Source organism: Phyllostomus hastatus, unplaced genomic scaffold (genome assembly GCF_019186645.2).
Source record: "Phyllostomus hastatus isolate PE091 unplaced genomic scaffold, TTU_PhHast_1.1 phas_contig_312, whole genome shotgun sequence".
Lineage (NCBI taxonomy): Eukaryota > Metazoa > Chordata > Mammalia > Chiroptera > Phyllostomidae > Phyllostomus > Phyllostomus hastatus.
In genome coordinates this window covers 3,083,864-3,102,910 of record NW_025333849.1, presented here as the reverse complement: position 1 = coordinate 3,102,910, position 19,047 = coordinate 3,083,864, and the positions used below count along the sequence as shown (strand labels likewise).

The 19,047-nt window shown below is 41.6% G+C and overlaps 1 protein-coding gene across 1 annotated transcript in view; it reads right to left on the bottom strand.

The window, feature by feature from the left end:
* Positions 1-9,440, bottom strand: part of ZNF169 (zinc finger protein 169) — a 78,875-nt gene extending 69,435 nt beyond the window's left edge. Inside the window, 2 exon segments of the mRNA XM_045839812.1 lie at positions 2,204-2,215; positions 9,300-9,440. Of these exon segments, the coding sequence (XP_045695768.1) occupies positions 2,204-2,215; positions 9,300-9,440 (153 nt within the window).
* Between the last annotated feature and the right edge of the window lie 9,607 nt (positions 9,441-19,047).

The following is a 19,047-nucleotide window of genomic DNA, read 5'->3' as shown; positions in this document are numbered from 1 at the left end:
ATAAATATATGCATATGAGGTCTGTCCAGAAAGTAGCCATCCATGTACTATGAAAAACAGAGACATTTACTGAAGATACAAGATACAAGAAACACTGTATATAGGACAATGATACTTCAGTCCCTTTCAAAGCAGGCATCTTGGGACCTCACACAGTTCTCCCAATCGACATCAGCTGCCCCAACATTTTTCTTGAACCTCATCAACGGTCTAAAATTTCTTTCCCTTGAAAGGTGATTTCGGTTTTGGGAAAAGCCAGAAGTCGTAGGGCACCAAATCTGGGCTGTAGAAGGGATGAGTCACCCGGGTGATTTGATGTTTCACAAAAATACTCTACACAAGACATGATGTATGAGCAGGTGCATTGTTGAGACGAAGCTGCTAATCACCAGTTGCTTATAGCTGCAGCCTTCTGAATCATCCAAAGTTTCCACAGAGGAATGTTCAAGTTTAACTCAAAATGTGATGCAGATTCATTGATCTACTCACTCAGTCATATTGAATGTGATGGCCACACAGTATACACACTCACTCAACGGCATCTACTGCCCCCACTGACTAGTCCAGTGAACTCATCATTGTTCACACATGTGCATTCCAGTCCACTCTCCTTGGCTGCCAGGTTATACTGATGTCACACAAACTATTCTCATTATATTAATAATGGCTGGACTTTTTCTGGACAGACCTCATATATACATACATATACACACTACTTTTCATCACCTTTCTATTGCCAGGGCTCAGAGGCCCTAAGAATACAGCTGGGAGTTCCCTGAAGATGTTGGGAAGCCCCAGGGAAACCACCTGCAGCTCTGAGCCCAGAGGGGAATACTACACTCAAGATACCAAAGACAAGCAAAGCAATGCACCCTCCACCTCCATTATGAGCAAAGATATCACAGGAACATATGGAAGTGTTGCCTATCTAAGAGGGGGCTGCCAGACCCTTAGGAGTTCTCCCCACCCTAACAGGCAATCCCTCTGGATATTGGAGGGGGGCGGGGCATGAGGGGCTCCAGGGCAGACTTGAGCAGAGGAAAGCATCTCCAGCCTAAGGATTCTCTCCCAGTCCGGAAGGCAGGCAGGAAACCCCCAAGCCTGCAGCTGGGGTCCTTTTCACTGAAGTATCAGAAATAAGAAGGTTCTACATCCCTACAGAGTCAGGGTATGGGTTTTAGAACAAGCTTACAAGCTAATACCCCACATGCCATCATCTTCTATTTGCCTATGAAGTTTAATAAAAACACAAAGTAAGTTACCAAGCACTTAGCATGTACTAGACACAAGTTTACTTCTTTCCACACTGATGACAGCTTCAGTGAGAAAGAGGCACACCTGGATTTCAACTTTCCCTACGGAGACAGGGATTCTAATGCAGGCCTGGCATAAGCTTCTGGATAGAGATAGTGCCCAAAGAGATACACACATGCAGATTTTGGGGGAAAGTACAGGTTCTCATTGATAAGTAATAAATCAGAGCAATGAATCCATGGAACCTCATGGTTACTTCTACGTTTTCATAACCTAGAAGTAATGAAAATGTTTTCATAATGAAAGTTAGTAAGAGCTTAAGTTTAGACGTCTTACCCTGACCTTCACTCCCAGAAATTCATAGAGTCAGCCAGCAGCCCCGCGGGGCTTGGGGAAAGTTCCCGGTCTGCTTACTCTAGTCCCATTCCACTTACTCTACCAGGGGCTTTTGCAAGGGCCCGGAGCCAGTACCGACGCAGGGACACCCCACGCACCTGGAATACTGACTCCACCAGGCCTTCCAAATTCCCCAATGCTCTGATCCTAATTGCTTGGCCCCAGCCGCTTCAGCCCCACCACCACCCCTAGCTTAAGTCTGCAAGCCAGTGCTTTCCCCTCAAACCGCGGTCCTCGGAGGCAAGCAGCTCCTCTATCACCATGCTGGGCACCATGGGCCACCAGCTGAGCGTCCCCATGAATACCCAGGTAGAAAACCCCAGCCACACGTCCACAGCTGTGGGGACGCCTGCTTCAAGCTGGGGTGTTCCTGTTCCCCAAATCACCCTAGTTATGCCCAGCCTCAACGCGACAGGACCTAGGCTCTCTGCCCCCACCCTGAAAAATCACACCTCAAGGAACCTGGAGCCTGAGCATCACTTCCCAGCCCTCCCTTCCCTGGTTTTCCTCAATGCCCTTCCCAGATGCCAGCAGCCATCCCAACCTAGCTCACCACCAGCACGGAAAGAGGTCACCAGCCAAGCAATGCCCGTAGGACTGGCAGGTATGCTATCCACAGTGCTTCAGGGCGGAACTACAATACCCACAGTGCCATGGGACACAGAACTACACTATTCACTGTTTCATTGGAGGAGGGCTAAAATACCCATAATGCCCCGGAGCGAACGCCCACACTATTCTCAGAGTACCCTGTCAGAACTTTTAATTCTCTCCTTCCCACCATCCACACTGCGGGATGGGGCGAGGTACGAAGCAACGCAGACAGCTGCAGGGGTGTGGGACGACACTATGCATTATGTCCCCAGGGAAGGGGACTACACTACGTATAACGCTGAGGATGGGACTATGCTACAGTCGCTGCTGCCAGAGCCACTCAACACTATGTGACAGAGAGCATTCCCATGCTTCTCTGACCTCCTGGGACGCAATGCACTCCGACAAAGCCCAAGGGCGCGGGTCCATTTGTCTACGTAGCCCAACAGGACGTGGACCTTCAGCCAAAGGCTCTGGTGCTTTTCAGCAATACTGAGACCACCCTCACTTTAGGAAGTATAGCCACTTGGCCTCTGGAAGAAATTGTGAAAATCAGACAAGTAAAATCAAACTGACTTTGGGGTACCTGAGAAGGCTGCTTCAGGAGAGCACTAAAATCCCATCTTTTTCACTTTGTAGGGTTTTTGAAATTTTTGTTTAAATTATTTTTTTATTTTAATCATTCTTCAAGTACAGTTTTCTGCCTTTTACTCCTATTTCAGCTCAACCACCCATCCCTCCTCACCTCCTTCCCATCTCCACCACCCTCCCTAGTTTTTGTCCATGTGTCCTTTATATTTGTTCCCGTAAACCGTTCCCATTCTCCCCTGAAATTCCCTCTTCTCTCCCCTCTGGTCACTGTCAGCCTGTCCTCTATTTCTGTGTCTTTCACTATATTTTGTTTGTTTCTTTGTTTTGTTGTTTAGGTTCCTGTCAAAGGTGAGATCATATGGTATTTGTCTTTCATTGCCTGGTTTATTTTACTTAGCATAATGCTTTCCAGCTCCATCCATGCTGTTGCCAAGGGTAAGGGCTCCTTCTTTCTTTCTGCTGCATAGAATTCCATTGTGTAAATGTACCATAGGTTTTCTATCCATTCATTTACTGATGGGCACCTAGGTGCTTCCAGCACTTAGCTATTGTAAATTGTGCTGCTATGAACATTGGGGTGCATAGGTTCTTTTGGATTGGTGTTTAAGGGCTCTTAGGGTATAATCCCAGCAGTGGAATTGCTGGGTCAAAAGGCAGATCCATTTTTGGTTTTCTGAGGCAGTTCCATAGTTTTCCATAATGGTTGTACCAGTCTGCAGTCCCACCAGCAGTGCACTAAAGTCCCCTTTTCTCCACAACCTCTCCAACACTTGTTTGCTGCTTTGTTTATGATGGCCATTCTGACTGGTGTAAAGTGGTATCTCACTGTGGTTTTAATTTGCATCCCTCTGATAGCTGGCAATACTGAGCATCCTTTCATGTGTCTTTGGATTTTCTGTATGTCCTCCTTGGAGAAGTGTCTGTTCAAGTCCTTTGCCCATTTTTAAATTGGGTTCCTTGTCTTCTTAGAGTGGAGTCGTGTAAGTTCTTTATATATTTTGGAGATTAAATCCTTGTCTGAGATATCATTGGCAAATATGTTTTCCCATACAGTTGGTTCTCTTTTTATTTTGATCCAGTTTTCTTCAACTGTGCAGAAGCTTTTTATTTTAATGAGGTGCCATTGATTATTCTTTCCCTCATGTCCCTTGCTCTGGGGGACATATAAGTAAAAATGTTGCTCCATGAAATATGTGAGATTTTCCTGCCTATGTTCTCCTCTAGGAATTTAATGGTGACATTTATTTATGTCACCATAATGGTGACTTTTATTTATGTCACCATAATGGTGACTTAAATGGTGGCTTATATTTAAGTCTTTTATCCACCTTGAATTTATTTTTGTGTATGGTGTAAGTTTGTGCTCCAGTTTCATTTTCTTTGCATGTACCTGTCCAGTTCTCCCAACAGCATTTGTTGAAGAGGTTATTTTTACTCCATTTTATGTTGCTGCCCCTTTGTCAAATATTAATTGACCATAGAGACTGGGGTTAATTTCTGGGCTCTCTGTTCTGTTCCATTGGTCCATGCGCCTGTTTTTATGCCAGTACCAGGCTGTTTTGATTACAGTGGCCTTGTAATATAGTTTAGTATCAGGTATTGTGATCCCTCCTACTCTTCTTTCTCAAGATTGCAGCAGCTATTCAGGGTCGTTTATGATTCCATATAAATTTTTGAAGTGTTTGTTCTATGTCTGTGAAATAGGCCATTGGTACTTTAATAGGAATTGCATTGAATGTGTAAATTGCTTTGGGTAGTATGGACATTTTGATGATATTAATTCCTCCAATCCATGAACACGGTATATGTTTCCATTTGTTTGTGTCTTCCTTGATTTCTTTCTTCAGTGTTATGTAGTTTTCTGAACACAGGTCTTTTACCTCTTTGTTTAGGTTTATTCCTAGATATTTTATTTTTTCTTTTTTGCTATTTCAAATGGGATTTTTTTCCTTGATCTCTGCTTCTGCTGTTTCATTGTTGGTGTACAGAAATGCCTTTGATTTCTGGATATTGACTTTGTATCCCACTGTTGTGCCAAATTCATTTATTAGGTCAAACAGTTTTTTGGTAGAGTCTATAGGATTTTCCATGTATACTACCATGTCATCCGCAAACAGTGAAAGGTTTGTTTCCTCCTTTCCGATTTCGATGCCTTTTATTTCTTTTTCTTGTCTCATTGCTGTGGCTAAAACTTCCAGTACTATATTGAATAGAAGTGGTGAAAGTGGACAGCCTTGGCTTGTTCCTGATCTTAGTGGAAAAGATTTTAATTTTTTGCCCATTGAGTATGATGTTGGCTGAAGGTTTCTCATATATGGCCTTTATTATGTTGAGGAATGCTCCCTCTATTCCCACTTTGTTGAGTTGTTGTTGTGCCTTTTATCATGAATGGGTGCTGTACCTTATCAAATGCTTTTTTCTGCATCAATTGATATGATCATGTGGTTTTTGTCTTTGCTTTTGTTTATATGATGTATTACCTTTACTGACTTGTGAATATTGTACCATCCTTGCATCCCTGGAATGAATCCCACTTGGTCATGGTGTATGATCTTTTTAATGTATTGTTGGATGTGGTTTGCCAGCATTTTGTTGAGGATTTTAGCGTCAATGTTCATCACTGATATTGGCCTGAAGTTTTCTTTCTTTGTTGTGTCTTTATCTGGTTTTGGAATTAGGATGATGTTGGCTTCATAAAAAGAGTTTGGTGGACTCCCATCTTTTTGGATTTTTTGGAATAGTCTGTGAAGGATAGGGGTTAGCTCTTCCTTAAATGCTTTGTAGAATTCTCCTGTGAAACCATCTGGGCCAGGGCTTTTGTGTGTTGGGAGTTTTTTGATTACTGCTTCAGTTTCTTTTGTTGTTATTGGTCTGTTCAGGCTTTCTGCTTCTTTTTCATTGAGTTTTGGAAGATTATATTTTTCTAGAAAGTTGTCCATTTCACCTAGGTTTTCAAATTTCTTGGCATACAGTTCTTTGTAGTAATTTCTTACAATCCTTTGTATTTCTGTGGTGTCAGTTGTAATCTCTCCTCTTTCATTTCTGATTGTGTTTATTTGGGTCTTCTCTCTTTTTTACTTGATGAGTGTGCTTAAAGGCTTGTCAATTTTATTTATCTTTTCAAAGAATCAGCTCTTAGATTCATTGATCCTTAGAATTGTGCTTTTAGTCTCTATGTCATTTAATTCTGCTCTGATCTTGGTTATTTCCTTCCTTCTGCTTGCTCTTGGCTATCTTTGCTGTTGTTCCTCGAGTTCTTGTTGTCGTAGGGATAGGTTGTTTGTTTGAAAAATTTCTATCCTTTTTAGGTAGGTCTGTATCACTATGAACTTCCCTCTCAGGACTGCCTTGGCTGTGTCCCATAAGTTTTGGGTTGCTGTGAGTTCATTTTCATTTCTTTCCAGAAACCTTTTGATTTCTCCCCCAATTTCATTCTTGACCCATTCATTGTTTAATAGCATGCTATTTAATCTCCAAGATTTTGAGTGTTTTGGGGTTTTTTCCTTGGGATTGGTTTTCTAGTTTCAGTCCCATGTGATCCAAGAAAATGCTTGGTGTGATTTCAATATTCTTGAAATCGTTGAGGCTTGTTTGTTTCCTATCATGTGGTCTAACTTTGAAAATATTCCCTGTACATTTGAAAAGAATGTGTATTTAGCTTCTTTGGGATGGAGGGCTCTGTATATATAAGTCCATTTTATCAAGTGCATTGTTCATGGACTCAATACATTTGTTGATATTTTGTTTGGAAGATCTGTCCATTTTTGACAGCGGGGTGTTAAAATTCCCCACTATAATTGTGTTGCTGTCAGTATCTTTCTTAAAGTCCTCTAAGATTTTCTTTATGTATTTGGGTACTCCTATGTTGGGTGCATATACATTTACGATATTTATGTCTTCTTGATGGATTCTTCCCTTGAGTATTATGAAGTGACCTTCTGGGTCTCTCTTTATGGCCCTTTTTTGGGAAGTCTCTTTTGTCTGACATGAGTATGCTATACTGGCTTTTTTTCCCCCTGTCCATTTGCTTGGAATATTTGTTTCCAGCCCTTCACTTGCAGCCTGTGCAGGTCTTTTATCCTGAGGTGGGTCTCTTGTAGGCAACATATGAGTGGGTCATGTTTTCTTATCCATTCAGCTATTCCATGTCTTTTGATTCAAGCATTTAATCCGTTTATGTTTAAGGTTACTATTGATTGGTACTTATTCATTGCCATTTACATACCTCTCTCTCTCTCTCTCTCTCTCTCTCTCTCTCTCTCTCCCTTCCTTTCCTTAAAGCAGGCCCTTTAGCATCTCTTGCAGAGCTGGTTTGGTGGAGGTTTATTCTTTTAGACTTTCTTTATCTGGGAAGCTTCTTATTTGGCCTTCTATCTTGATTGAGAGCCTTGCTGGGTAAAGTAGCCTTGTTTGTAGACCTCTGCTTCTCATTACTTGCAATGTTTCTTGCCATTCTCTTCTGTGTTGGAGTGTTTCCATTGAGAGGTCAGCTGCTAGCCTTATTGGTGCTCCGTTGTATGTTACTTCCTGTTTCTCCCTGGCTGCCTTTAAGATTCTCTCTGTCTTGAAATTTTGCCATTTTAATTATGATGTGTCTTGAGGTGGGCCTCTTTGGGTTCCTCTTGATTGGGACTCTCTGTGTTTCCTGGATTTGCGTGACTTTTTCTCTCATCAAATTAGGAAAGCTTTCCATCATTACTTTTTCAAATAGGTTTTCTATCCCTTGCTCTTCTTCTTCTCCTCCTTCTGGTATCCCTGTTATACAGATATTATTACGTTTCATATTGTCTTGCATTTCTCTTAATCCCTCTTCATTCTTTCTGAGCCTCTTTCCTTTTCTTGCTCTTTCTAGGTGGTTTTTTTCCTACTTTGTCATCCAATTTGCTGATCCAATCTTCTGCTTTATCGATCCTGTTTTTCATTCCTTCTACTGTGTTCTTCAGTTCAGAGATTGTATTCTTCATTTTCTCTTGGCCCTTGTTGATAGTTTCTATTTCCTTTTTCATGTTGATATAGTTTGCAGTGAGTTTGTTATAGCTTCCCTGTAGTTTCTGGTAGCTCATTGTGAACTCATTGAGCTTCCTGACAATCACTGCTTTGAACTCAATATCTGATAGTTGAATTGCCTCTATTTCATTTAGTAATTTTTCTGAGGCTTCCTCCTTTCCCTTCATTTGGGGATTGTTTCTTTGTCTTCTCATTGCTCCTGAGAAGGACTCTTCTTGTTAGCCTTTGTTTCTTAAATTGATCTGTTCTGGTTCCTGGGTTTATGGTGTGAACTTCTGTAATAGAATGCCTGTGAGATTCAGTGGTGCAGTCTCCTTCAGGTATCCTGGTTCTCACAGCTTCCCCCTACTCTTTTTTGTGATAAGTTGGAGGAGTAAGGCAAAATGGTTTAAGACAGCAAGAGAGTATTCTATGATATTTACAGTAACAGCCAATAGAGAAGAGATAGGAAATCCTTTGGCTACGTATAGTGTTAACTGTGATCTTCCACCACACTAGCCACATTTTAGAAAGGATGGAAAGAAGATAAGACTCTTATTGGGGAGGAAAGGATTGTGACTTCGATCTAGATAGCAGTGAGGCTGTGGGAGGTCAGATTCTGAGGTAGGATGGGAGTAAAGAATAGTAAATAGGAGTAGTGTGTAAGAGAATAGAATTAACCACTACAATAATAGAGTTCGGGAAATCTCAAAGTGGGCTAAGATCTTGGAGGGGTGTTGTGTAGTATTTACAATTGTATGACATAGGTCTTATTTACAGTAATATTAGTGCAACAATCATATGGCAGAATCTATGAGATCTAGATAACAAGAACAGGGAGTATAGAACCTTGAGTAGTGTACTAATGGAACACAAATAAAGGACAGTAAATTAGCAATACACCATGAATGAGATAACAGGGGAAACCTATCAAATGATTCAGTATAACCAGCCAAGCAAAGAAGGCTATACAAAAGAAAAGGAATACCAAAATACTATTAAAATAAAAAAATGTAAGAATAATGAGAAAAAGATAATACAAATTTGCAGTAACTTGCAGGTTCAAAAAAAGGGAAAAAAATCAGAAGATGGAATGCAGGAGAGATAAATTTGGGAAGGAAGGAATAACACTAGAATGAAAGGAAGAGAAACATAAGGAATTGAGAGATATAAAAATAATAAGAATTAAAAAATAAAAAGTTACTTAAAAAAAGATAAAATCAAACAACAACAACAACAGAAGAAAAACCAAAAAAACCTCTTGTTGATTTCTAACTGGCCAAACCAGTTTTTCTGGTCTTGCTGGCTTCAGCAGGCCATAGGCAGTTGGAATGCTTTTCACCCTTCCCAGTCAGAACTCAGTCTCTGGAGTACTGTCCCCAAGGCTAGTCGTGCACTCTCCCCAGAGCCAGTCTGATTCCTCTCCACAGGACCCTGGGTGTGGGCCTGGGTGCTCCAAGCATGCTCTCAGAGCTCACCTCCGTGGGCTCCAGGGCTCCAGGATCCCGGAGCGCGCCCGTGGCTTTTCCAGATTCACCGTGTGAGATCTGGGAATCCTGAGGGGGCGCGCACTTCCCAGAGTTTACCCCCGCGGGCTCCAGAATCCCACGAGCGTCCATGTCCTTTCCTTGTTCAGGGCTGTGGGGTCTGGGTCTTCCACAAAACCACATTATCTCCAGGCTGGGGGCACAGGCCCAAGGCCAGGCCACCCTTGGTCGCGCAGGCTGGGATACTCACTCTTCCCAGGGCTATGCGTGGGTGCTTGCAGCCTCTGTGTGACTGTCTCTCAGTCCTCACTCCCCTCTCTGTGCCTTCAACCAACAAGGCCTCCCCCAGTGCTGCTCAATCCTTGTTTGGCTGGGGAGGGAGCAGTTGACTCCGCTCTCTCCTGAGTGCCCTGAGGCAGACCCAGGAGCACCGGGCCTGGGAGCTGCAACCTCCCTGGTTCTCACACTGATCACTGGGCCCTTATTAACCTGAAGCAGTCTCCTTACCATCTCGTTTTTCCATGTCCGCTATAATTTTTAATGTCCTGTTTTCATAAATGTTGCGATATTGTTGGCCCCTTGCTCTGTTCCTCCGCAGATCAGCCAGTTTCTCTCCCATGTGTAGGGCAAAGGGGAATCCCCTCCCTCCTACCACACCGCCATCTTCCCCCCCGCCCCCTACCGCCAAATTATTTTTTTTAAATGAAAATATTTACCTGGATGCTCTCCACCCTTCATGTTCACCCTTGTGTTTTTACATTTAAATAACAGCACATAATGAATGAACTTTTAACAAATGACAAAGGTACTGATAGGGGACTCAAGACTTGGAAAATTTTAGTTTAAGGTAAAAAGTTATAAGTCTAGCAAGTAATGTGTATGTTAAGCTTTTGTTTCAGAAACTACAGGTAAGGCCCATCCTGGCTCCTGGGAAAATAGGCCGACCTCCTGGGGCACAGATAGAAGATTACCACCTGGGGATATCCAAACCTTTGTTCCAGAGAGAGCAGGCAACCATCCCACCCCCTTGGGAACAGCTAACTGACCAGGACAGGAATGTTGCAGCTTCTGAATCTCAAAGCCCACACCACACCTTGTTTGTCCTCCCCTACACTCTTATAAAAGATCTGTCCAAGAAAGAGAAGGGAAGATGGTTTGTTAGAGTATGAACCCGCCATCTTCTCAGATCAACAGCCATCTGAATAAAGCACCCATAAAAGATTTAATCACTGTCATTGCTTATTGGATTTGGTAGTGACAGGCAGCCCGAACGCTGGTGTCTTTTCCAGTTACAGTACTGGCATTTTTCTTTTTTAGTAAGAAGATTTTGAAGTTTGATTTTTTTTATAAAATGGAAAAATCTAAAAGTGAGGACATTTAATGCTACAATGACTGAAGTTATTAATACAAAAGTTGTTTATTAGATACGACAGAACAGAAAGCTCAGAAACAAATTTATTATAAAGGGACACACACTCTTTTCCTAGAAATTTCACAAAAGTGTTTCATGTTACCTACTATTTGATTCTGCTCAAAATGAGGTAACAGGAACCACATTTAGCTTCTTATCTAAAACAACTTTAAAAGGACAAAATATATAAACAACAGGTTTGAAAACATGGGGCATGAGACAGTAAAGAACAGTGAACACAAAGAAATGGGGAAGGAACCAGGTAAGCCTTTGAACTGCCCCATAAAGAGAAATTTCTGGCCACAGGACACACCCACAGGAAAACCCAAGAGGAGGGTGTTTGAGTACCAATCAACACATGTACATGCAAACCCTAGGAAAAATTAGAGGGAAATTCCATAAGCTCACATAAAGCCAGAAATAGTGCTTGTCCCGATCAGTCAGAGTGGTAATCTTCACAATACACATGGCATGAAGTAAAATACAGCGGGTCCTCAAAAATGTGTCATTTAGCATCACTTCATTATAATGGTGAGGGAAAAAATTGATTCTCAGTCACAGGGTCTCTGTGGAGTTTTGATGTTCCCCCCATGTCTTTGTGGGTTTTCTCAAGATACTCCAGTTTCTTCCCACAGTCAAAAATGTGCACATTAAGTTAATTGGTGTGTCAGAATTGGCCCACTCTGAGTATGTATGTGTGTGAGTACACACTACAATGAAATGACACCTTGTCCAGGGTTGGTTCCTGCTTTGCACCCTGAGCTGCCAGGATAGGCTCCAGCCTCCCTCAGTCCTGAACTGGAATAAGTGGGTTGGAAAATATCTTGGTTTTATTCATATTCCTTAAATATATGCATAGCCCACATTTATTTCAATGTTTAATGTTAGAAGTGTTTTGGATCTTTATTTAAAAGTTTGGTGATGTTTTTATGACCAGAAATGTAAGAATTTAATTCTTTTTTTAATATATTTTCTTGATTATGCTATTACAGTTGTCCCATTTCCCCCCCTTCACTCCCCTCCACCCTGCAAACCCCCTCCCACCCACATTCCCACCCTTTAGATCATGTCCATGTGTCATATTTATACGTCCTTTAGCTTCTATATTTCCCATACTATTCTTACCTTCCCCTATTTTCTACCTACCATCTATGCCACTTATTCTCTATACCTTTTCCCCCTCTCTCCTCTTCCCACTCCCCTGTTGCTAACCCTCCATGTGATCTCCATTTCTGTGGTTCTGTTCCTGTTCCAGTTATTTGCTTAGTTTGTTTTTGTTTTAGGTGTGGTTCTTAATAACTGTGAGTTTGCTGTCATTTTACTATACATGCTTTTTATCTTTTTTTTTTTAGATAAGCCTCCTTAACATTTCATATAATAAGGATTTGGTGATGATGAATTCTTTTAACTTGACCTTATCTGAGAAGCACTTTATCTGCCCTTCCATTCTAAATGAAAGCTTTGCTGGATAGAGCAATCTGGGATGCAGGTCCTTGCCTTTCATGACTTGGAATACTTTTTTCCAGCCCCTTCTTGCCTGTAAGGTCTCTTTTGAGAAATCAGCTGAAAGTCTGATGGGTGCTCCTTTGTAGGTAACTGTCTCCTTTTCTCTTGCTACTTTTAACATTCTCTTTATCTTGAATCTTGGCTAATGTAATTATGATGTGCCTTGGTGCATTCCTCCTTGGGTCCAACTTCTTTGGGACTCTTTGAGCTTCCTGGACTTCCTGGAAGTCCATTTCCTTTGCCAGACTGGGGAAGTTCTCCTTTATTGTTTGTTCAAATAACTTTTCCACTTGTTGCTCTACCTCTTCTCCTTCTGGTATCCCTATAATTCGCATGTTGGAACATTTAAAGATATCCTAGAAGTTCCTAAGCTTCTCATTTTTTTTTTAATTCTTATTTCTTCCTTCTTTTCTGATTGGATGTTCCTTTCTTCCTTCTGGTCCACTCCACTGATTTGAGTTCCAGTTTCCTTCCCATCACTATTGGTTCCCTGTGCATTTTCCTTTACTTCACTTAGTGTAGCCTTCATTTTCTCATCTAATTTGTGACAAAGTCAACCAATTCTGTGAGCATCCTGATTACTAGTGTTGTGAACTGTGTACCTGATAGGTTGGCTATCTCTTCATCACTTTGTTGTATTTTTTCTTGAGCTTTGATCTGTTCTTTCATTTGGGCCACTTTTTTTTTGTCTCAGCGCACCTGTTATGTAGTGAGGGAATGACCCTTAGGAGTTCTCCAGGGCAGGGCAACCCAGTTTCTGGGTTGTGATGCTGTACAGGGAGCAGGGGTCCAAGAGGGAACAATGGCACCTGCTCTGCTCTTTGCTGGATCCCAGTGACCTCCCCCACACCCCCCAAGCAAACTGGGCAACCTGGTGCTGAATGCCATGTGGGTGGGCCTGTGCATGTTCTAGGACCCTGTGGGTCTCTCCAGTGAACTCTCCTGTGAGGTTGGGAGCCTCTCCTGGCACTCAACCCCCACATGTGTCCTCAATCAGTGATTCAAGGCTTTATTTCCCTGAGCTGGGACCCTGGATTGCATGGTCTGTCTCACGCCCCAGTTTTGCCTGTTTTCTCTGTGTGCGATAGTGAGACCACCTGGTCTGCCAGCTGCCTCATGCTCCATGGCCCCTCCACAATCTGCTGCCTCACTGGGTCCACCAGCTGTTGCCTTGCACACCCAGGGTTGCCAGCCACTGCTTTGCTGCAACCCCTCTCCACCTGGCCCCCCTCCTACTGGTCTGGATGAATATGTCTACTTTAACTCTTTGGTTGTCGAACTTCCATACAGTTCAATTTTCTGTCAATACTGGTTGTTTTTTATCTCTAAATTTTTGTTGTCCTTATTTTGGTTGTGTGAGGAGGCACAGTGTGTCTAACTACGCATCCATCTTGGCCAGAAGGCTCTAATTCTTGTGTATATCAATTAATGTATGGTAAAATTGTTTTCCTTATATGTCATTTTGCTTAAAGTTGCAGTTTTCAAGAACCTATCCATGACATTAAGTGAGGACTTACTGTACTCACAAGGGTTTGCCTCAGTTGTGGAACAAAATTAGTCCTAAGTTCTTGAATGAGATTATTTTTATATTAAATTGGGGGAGAAGTATGTTGAATATGTTTCAGAAATCTTAAAATTACCTTTATTTTTGCATGAATTACATGTGCAAAATTACACATGTTGTTATGTAAATAAAACTTTAAAGAAACATTAATTCTGTTGAAGTCCCATTTGTTTATTCTTTCCTTTATGTCCTTTGAGTGGGGTACATGTTGGTGAAAATATTGCTGCATGTGCATCTGAGATTTTCCTGTCTGTGTTCTCCTCTAGGACTTTTATGGTGTCATGACTTATATTTAAGACTTTTATCCATCTTGAGGGGGGTTTTGGGTGTATATTGGTGGTCGAGTTTCATTATTTTACATGTTGCTGTCCAGATCTCCCAACACCATTTGTTGAAGATGCTATTCTTACCAAATTTGTCAAATATTAATTGACCATAGAAACATGGGCTTATTTCTGGGCTCTCTGTTGTTCTGCATGGCTAAAGAAAACAGTGGCAAAATGAAAAGGGAACCAAACTTATGGGAAAATATGTTTGCCAATGGTACCTTGAACAATGGTTTGACCTGCAAAATATGCAACAAACTTACAGGACTCAATGCCAGGAAGACAAAAAACCCAATTCAAAAATGGGCTAAAGACTTGAACAGACAATTCTCCAAGAAAGACACACAGAGAGCCCAGAGACACATGAAATAGTGCTCAGCATCACTAGCCATTTGGAGAGATGCAAATTAAAACCACAGTGAGATACCACTTCACACTGGTCAGAATGGCCACCATAAACAAATGAACAAATCAACACAAACAAGTGTTGTAGAGGATTCGGAGAAAAGGGAACCCTAGTGCACTGTTGGTGGGAATGCAGACTGGTGCAGCCACCATGGAAAACCATGTGGAATTGCCTCAAAAAACTAAAAACGAAACTGCCTTTTGACCCAGCAATTCCACTGCTGGGATTATACCCAAAAAACCCTGAAACACCAGTTCAAAAGAACCTATGTACCCCAATGTTCATACCAGCACAATTTACAATAGCCAAGTGCTGGAAGCAACCTAAGTGCCCAACAGTAAATGAGTGGATAAAAAAAACCTATGGTCCATTCTGTACTCAGAAAACTATACAACACTGAAGAAATAAATTAAGGAAGACACAAACAAATGGAAGGATGTACTATGCTCATGGATTGGAAGAATTAACATCATCAAAATGGCCATACTACCCAAAGCAATTTACACATTCAATGCAATACCTATTAAAATGCTAATGATAGCATCCTGTGGCAGGCTGATCCCAGGTTGGGACTATAGAGACTTCCCATAAGCTGACAAAAGCTTTGCTCAGGGAATTTCCTTACACTCCTTGTCAAGGCTCAACCACCTGAAATGCTTGGATGATTAAAGGAAATGAACTTTTGGGGAGCAAACAGACTCCAAGGCTGGGTAAGTCAAACCAGAAACACACTGGTGATACTCTATCCCTGCCTCTTGGGCCTCATGCCACTTTGGCTTTGTGCCACTTGGGTCTACTTAGGACCATTGGCAGTACCAGTTGGTAGGCTGTCCCTTAAACTTGAACTTCATGCCAGTTGGGCTTTGTGCCATTTGGGTTTGGTCAGGACCACTTGAATTATTGGTTGGCAAGAGATAGATGCTATTACTTGCTTGTGAGTGCTTGTTTAGGCTAATGGAACTATAGATCTAAGTTTTGTTCATATATTCCCACTTATCTTTAGCCTTTCTATGATTATGGTTTTGGGTTTGCACTTTTGTGCCATCAGGTATGGGTATGTTCTGTTTTGATTCCTAAAGGGAGTCCACTGGGGTAAATTTTAGCAGATTGGCCCATGTACAGCTATGACTGAATGACTAAGAAAAAGTTGGTTTTCTATTGTAACACTGCTTGGCCCCTATGTATACTTCTATGTGAAAAAGTTGGAGAAAATGGCCCCTAAATAATTCCCTAAATTACTACACCATCATATAGTTGGAATTGTTTTGCCAATGGTTAGGGAAGTGGGACAAAATCTCTCATGTCCAGACATTTAGTCTTCACACAATAAGGATTTGGCAAAGAAAGGGAGCAACCTAATGATGTAGAGAAGGTAATTGACTTCAAAACACCTCCCTGATAGTAAGACACAGGAAAACAATGAAAAATTAGGATGAGTCTTCTTAATGCCCCAAACCCAGGAAACCCAGATTAACGGCAGAAAGATTTCCCTTGTCACCACCTCCTCTGCTAGATTACCCTGCAATAGCCCCACCTCCGTATGATAAAGGGAGGGTCTCCCCTCAGTGTTACCTGACATGGCCCCCAATTTGTCCATGGAAAGTTTCTATCTAGAGCAGGACAATTACCTTTGAAGAAATACCCTATAGCTGGAATAAACAAGGAAGGCCAGCCCTCTAGCTACTATTCGGGCTATACTCCATTTTCACCTTCAGATGTACTGAATTGAAAGAATTATAAACCATCATGTAGGGAACATCCTCAGAAATAGCAGATTTTATCACCTCCATTTTTGCCACTCACCATCCAAACTGGACAGATGTACAGGCTTCATGGAAAATGGTCAGTAACAAGTCAGCTATGTGGTAGTCTCCATAGACAAGGTAATAGAAGCCCTAGCCCTTGCTATAGGAACCTCAGTACAAAAGGCTAAACTGATAGTCCTCACCAGAGCCTTAGAATTATCCCAGGAAAAGAATGTTGACATCTACACTGACTCTAAAGATGACTTCATGCCCTGGATGAATGACTCAATTGGTCGGACTGTCATCCTATACACCAAAATGTTGTGGGATCAATTTCTGATCAGGGCACATACTTAGGTTGTGGGTTTGATCCCTAGTCGGGGCACATACAGGAGGCAACAGACTGATGTTTCTCTCTCACATTGTTTCCCTCCCTCACCCCACTTCCTCTCTCTAAAATCAGTGAACATATTCTCAGGTGAAGATTAAACATAAATAAATAAATGAGAAAGATGCCTTCATGGTAGCCCTGCCCATAGGGCAATATGGAAAGAAAGAGTGCTCTTAATCTCAACGAATAAGTGTACTAAACATGCAAAAGAAAAATTTTGATTTCTAGAGGCAGTGAATCTACTGAACCAGATTGCCATAATGCACTGCCCAGGTCATCAGAGGAATGGTTCCCAGACAAGCCAGGGAAAACAAACTGCCAATAAAGCAGCAAGACAAGCTACCCAAGGGCTGCCACTTCTTGGGACTTTGATTCCCCACCTGGACTTATCAGAATTTAAACCCCATTACACAGAATGAGATGAGGAATGGGCCCCTGAAGAGGAATTCTCTCACACTGACCCTAATTCTATATGGAAGGTCAACACTCATGTTATAATCTTACACCCTAAAACTCTAGTGTATCCCATCCTCAAACACCTACATGAAGGGACCCATTATGTAAGAGATGCTTTACTGGACCTCATTAGACCACATTTGAAGGGTCCTCATTTATAAAGGACCATTCAGAAAATTATCCAAGTCTATCAGATATGTGCCAAAAACAATCCTAAGATACAACATGCCCCAACAGGAAAGGGAGTACAATATAAAGAATATGCTCTTTTGAGGACTGGCAAGTTGACTTAACACAGATGCCTAAAACCAAAGGAAACTTTAATTTTTTACTAGTTTTTATAAATACTTTTCCCAGATGGGTAGAAGCATACCCCACTAGAACTGAGAAGGTAACTGAGGTAGCAAAACTACTCAAAGAAATAATTCCTAGGTTTTGGCTTCCTTACAGCATTCAAAAAGACAATGGACTGTCATTCACTTTAGAAATCTCCCAGAAGATAGGAAAAGCACTACAGACACAAAGGAAACTACATACACCTTGGAGACCCCAATCTATGGGGAAGACTGAGAAAATGAACCACACAATAAAGAAAACATTGGCAAAAATACAAGAGGAAACACATTTGAAATGGGACCCCACACACCCTATTGCTTTCTTCTGGATTAGAGTAGCACCTTGAAACAGGCTTAAATTAAGCCCTTTTGAAATAGTTTATGGGAGACCCTTCCAAGTTTCTGTTTTAAGAATATGACCTTTAGATTTAGAACATGAACAAAAAATCTAACAATATGTACATTTAAGGCAAACACTAACAACTTTGCACAAGTTTTCTCATTGCAGGTCTATCTACCGATTTCACAAGTCCTTATGCCTGTTCCCGCTGGAACACAGAGTCTTACTAAAGACCTAGAAGATTCAAGGTCCTGAACAGTAGTTGGCCAACCAATAGACCAGTCCCTATGATATTTTTCTGACAATACACTCTTCCTTAAAGTTCACGGGAATCAAGGCTTGAATCCACCACACACAGATAAAGTAGGTGCTGCCTAAGGAGGACTCAGATCTTGTTGCTGCTGTTGATACTGCAAGGGAAGCTGGACCTGCATTCCTAAAGGATATTTAAAATTCCTCTTTTGGAAAGGGACATCACCTCCCAAAGCTTAGTGACATTTATACTTTTTATTTTATTCTGCATTTCCCAGACTGGCTTCCTCGGCAAATTTGTCCTGCTGTTGGGAGTGCCACCCAATTCCCCATTCAGGATTAAGTCATGGATATCCTTTAGTCTTTCCAGTTTCTGATCCCACTACAATTTACCCTGCACTACTAGGCATCCCCCTCACTAAACACTTAATAGTTTATCTGCACCATAAGTCTCACTTTGGAAGCCCATCTGCAACACTGCTTCTTGAACTACAAAGCTGTCTACCAGCTTCACTACTTCAGTACTGCAGTACTGCCATACTCTACTGGCATCTGTGCTGCCTTTCGAAGACAGCAATCCTTCTCCCTCACATAAAAGCTTCCCTCCATTCTTTTTGTTTTTAATTTTTATTTATTAATTTTAGAGAGAGAGAGGGAAGGAGAGAGCATGAAAGAGAGAAATACTGATTTCTTATTTCATTTATTTATGCTTTTATTGACTGATCCTTGCATGTGCCCTAACAGGAAAGTGAACCCACAACTGAGGTATATCGGGATAATGCTCTAACCAACTGAGCTATTGCACCAGGGTCACAAGGTTTCCCTCCATTCTTTATTTAAAATATATTTTATTGATAATGCTATTACAGTACTCCCATTTCCCCCATGTATTCCTCTCTGCCCTGCACACCCCCTTCCAACTTCATTACCACCCTCTTTACTTCATCTCCATGGGTCACACTTATAAGTTCTTTGACTTCTACATTTCCTATACTATCCTTATCCTC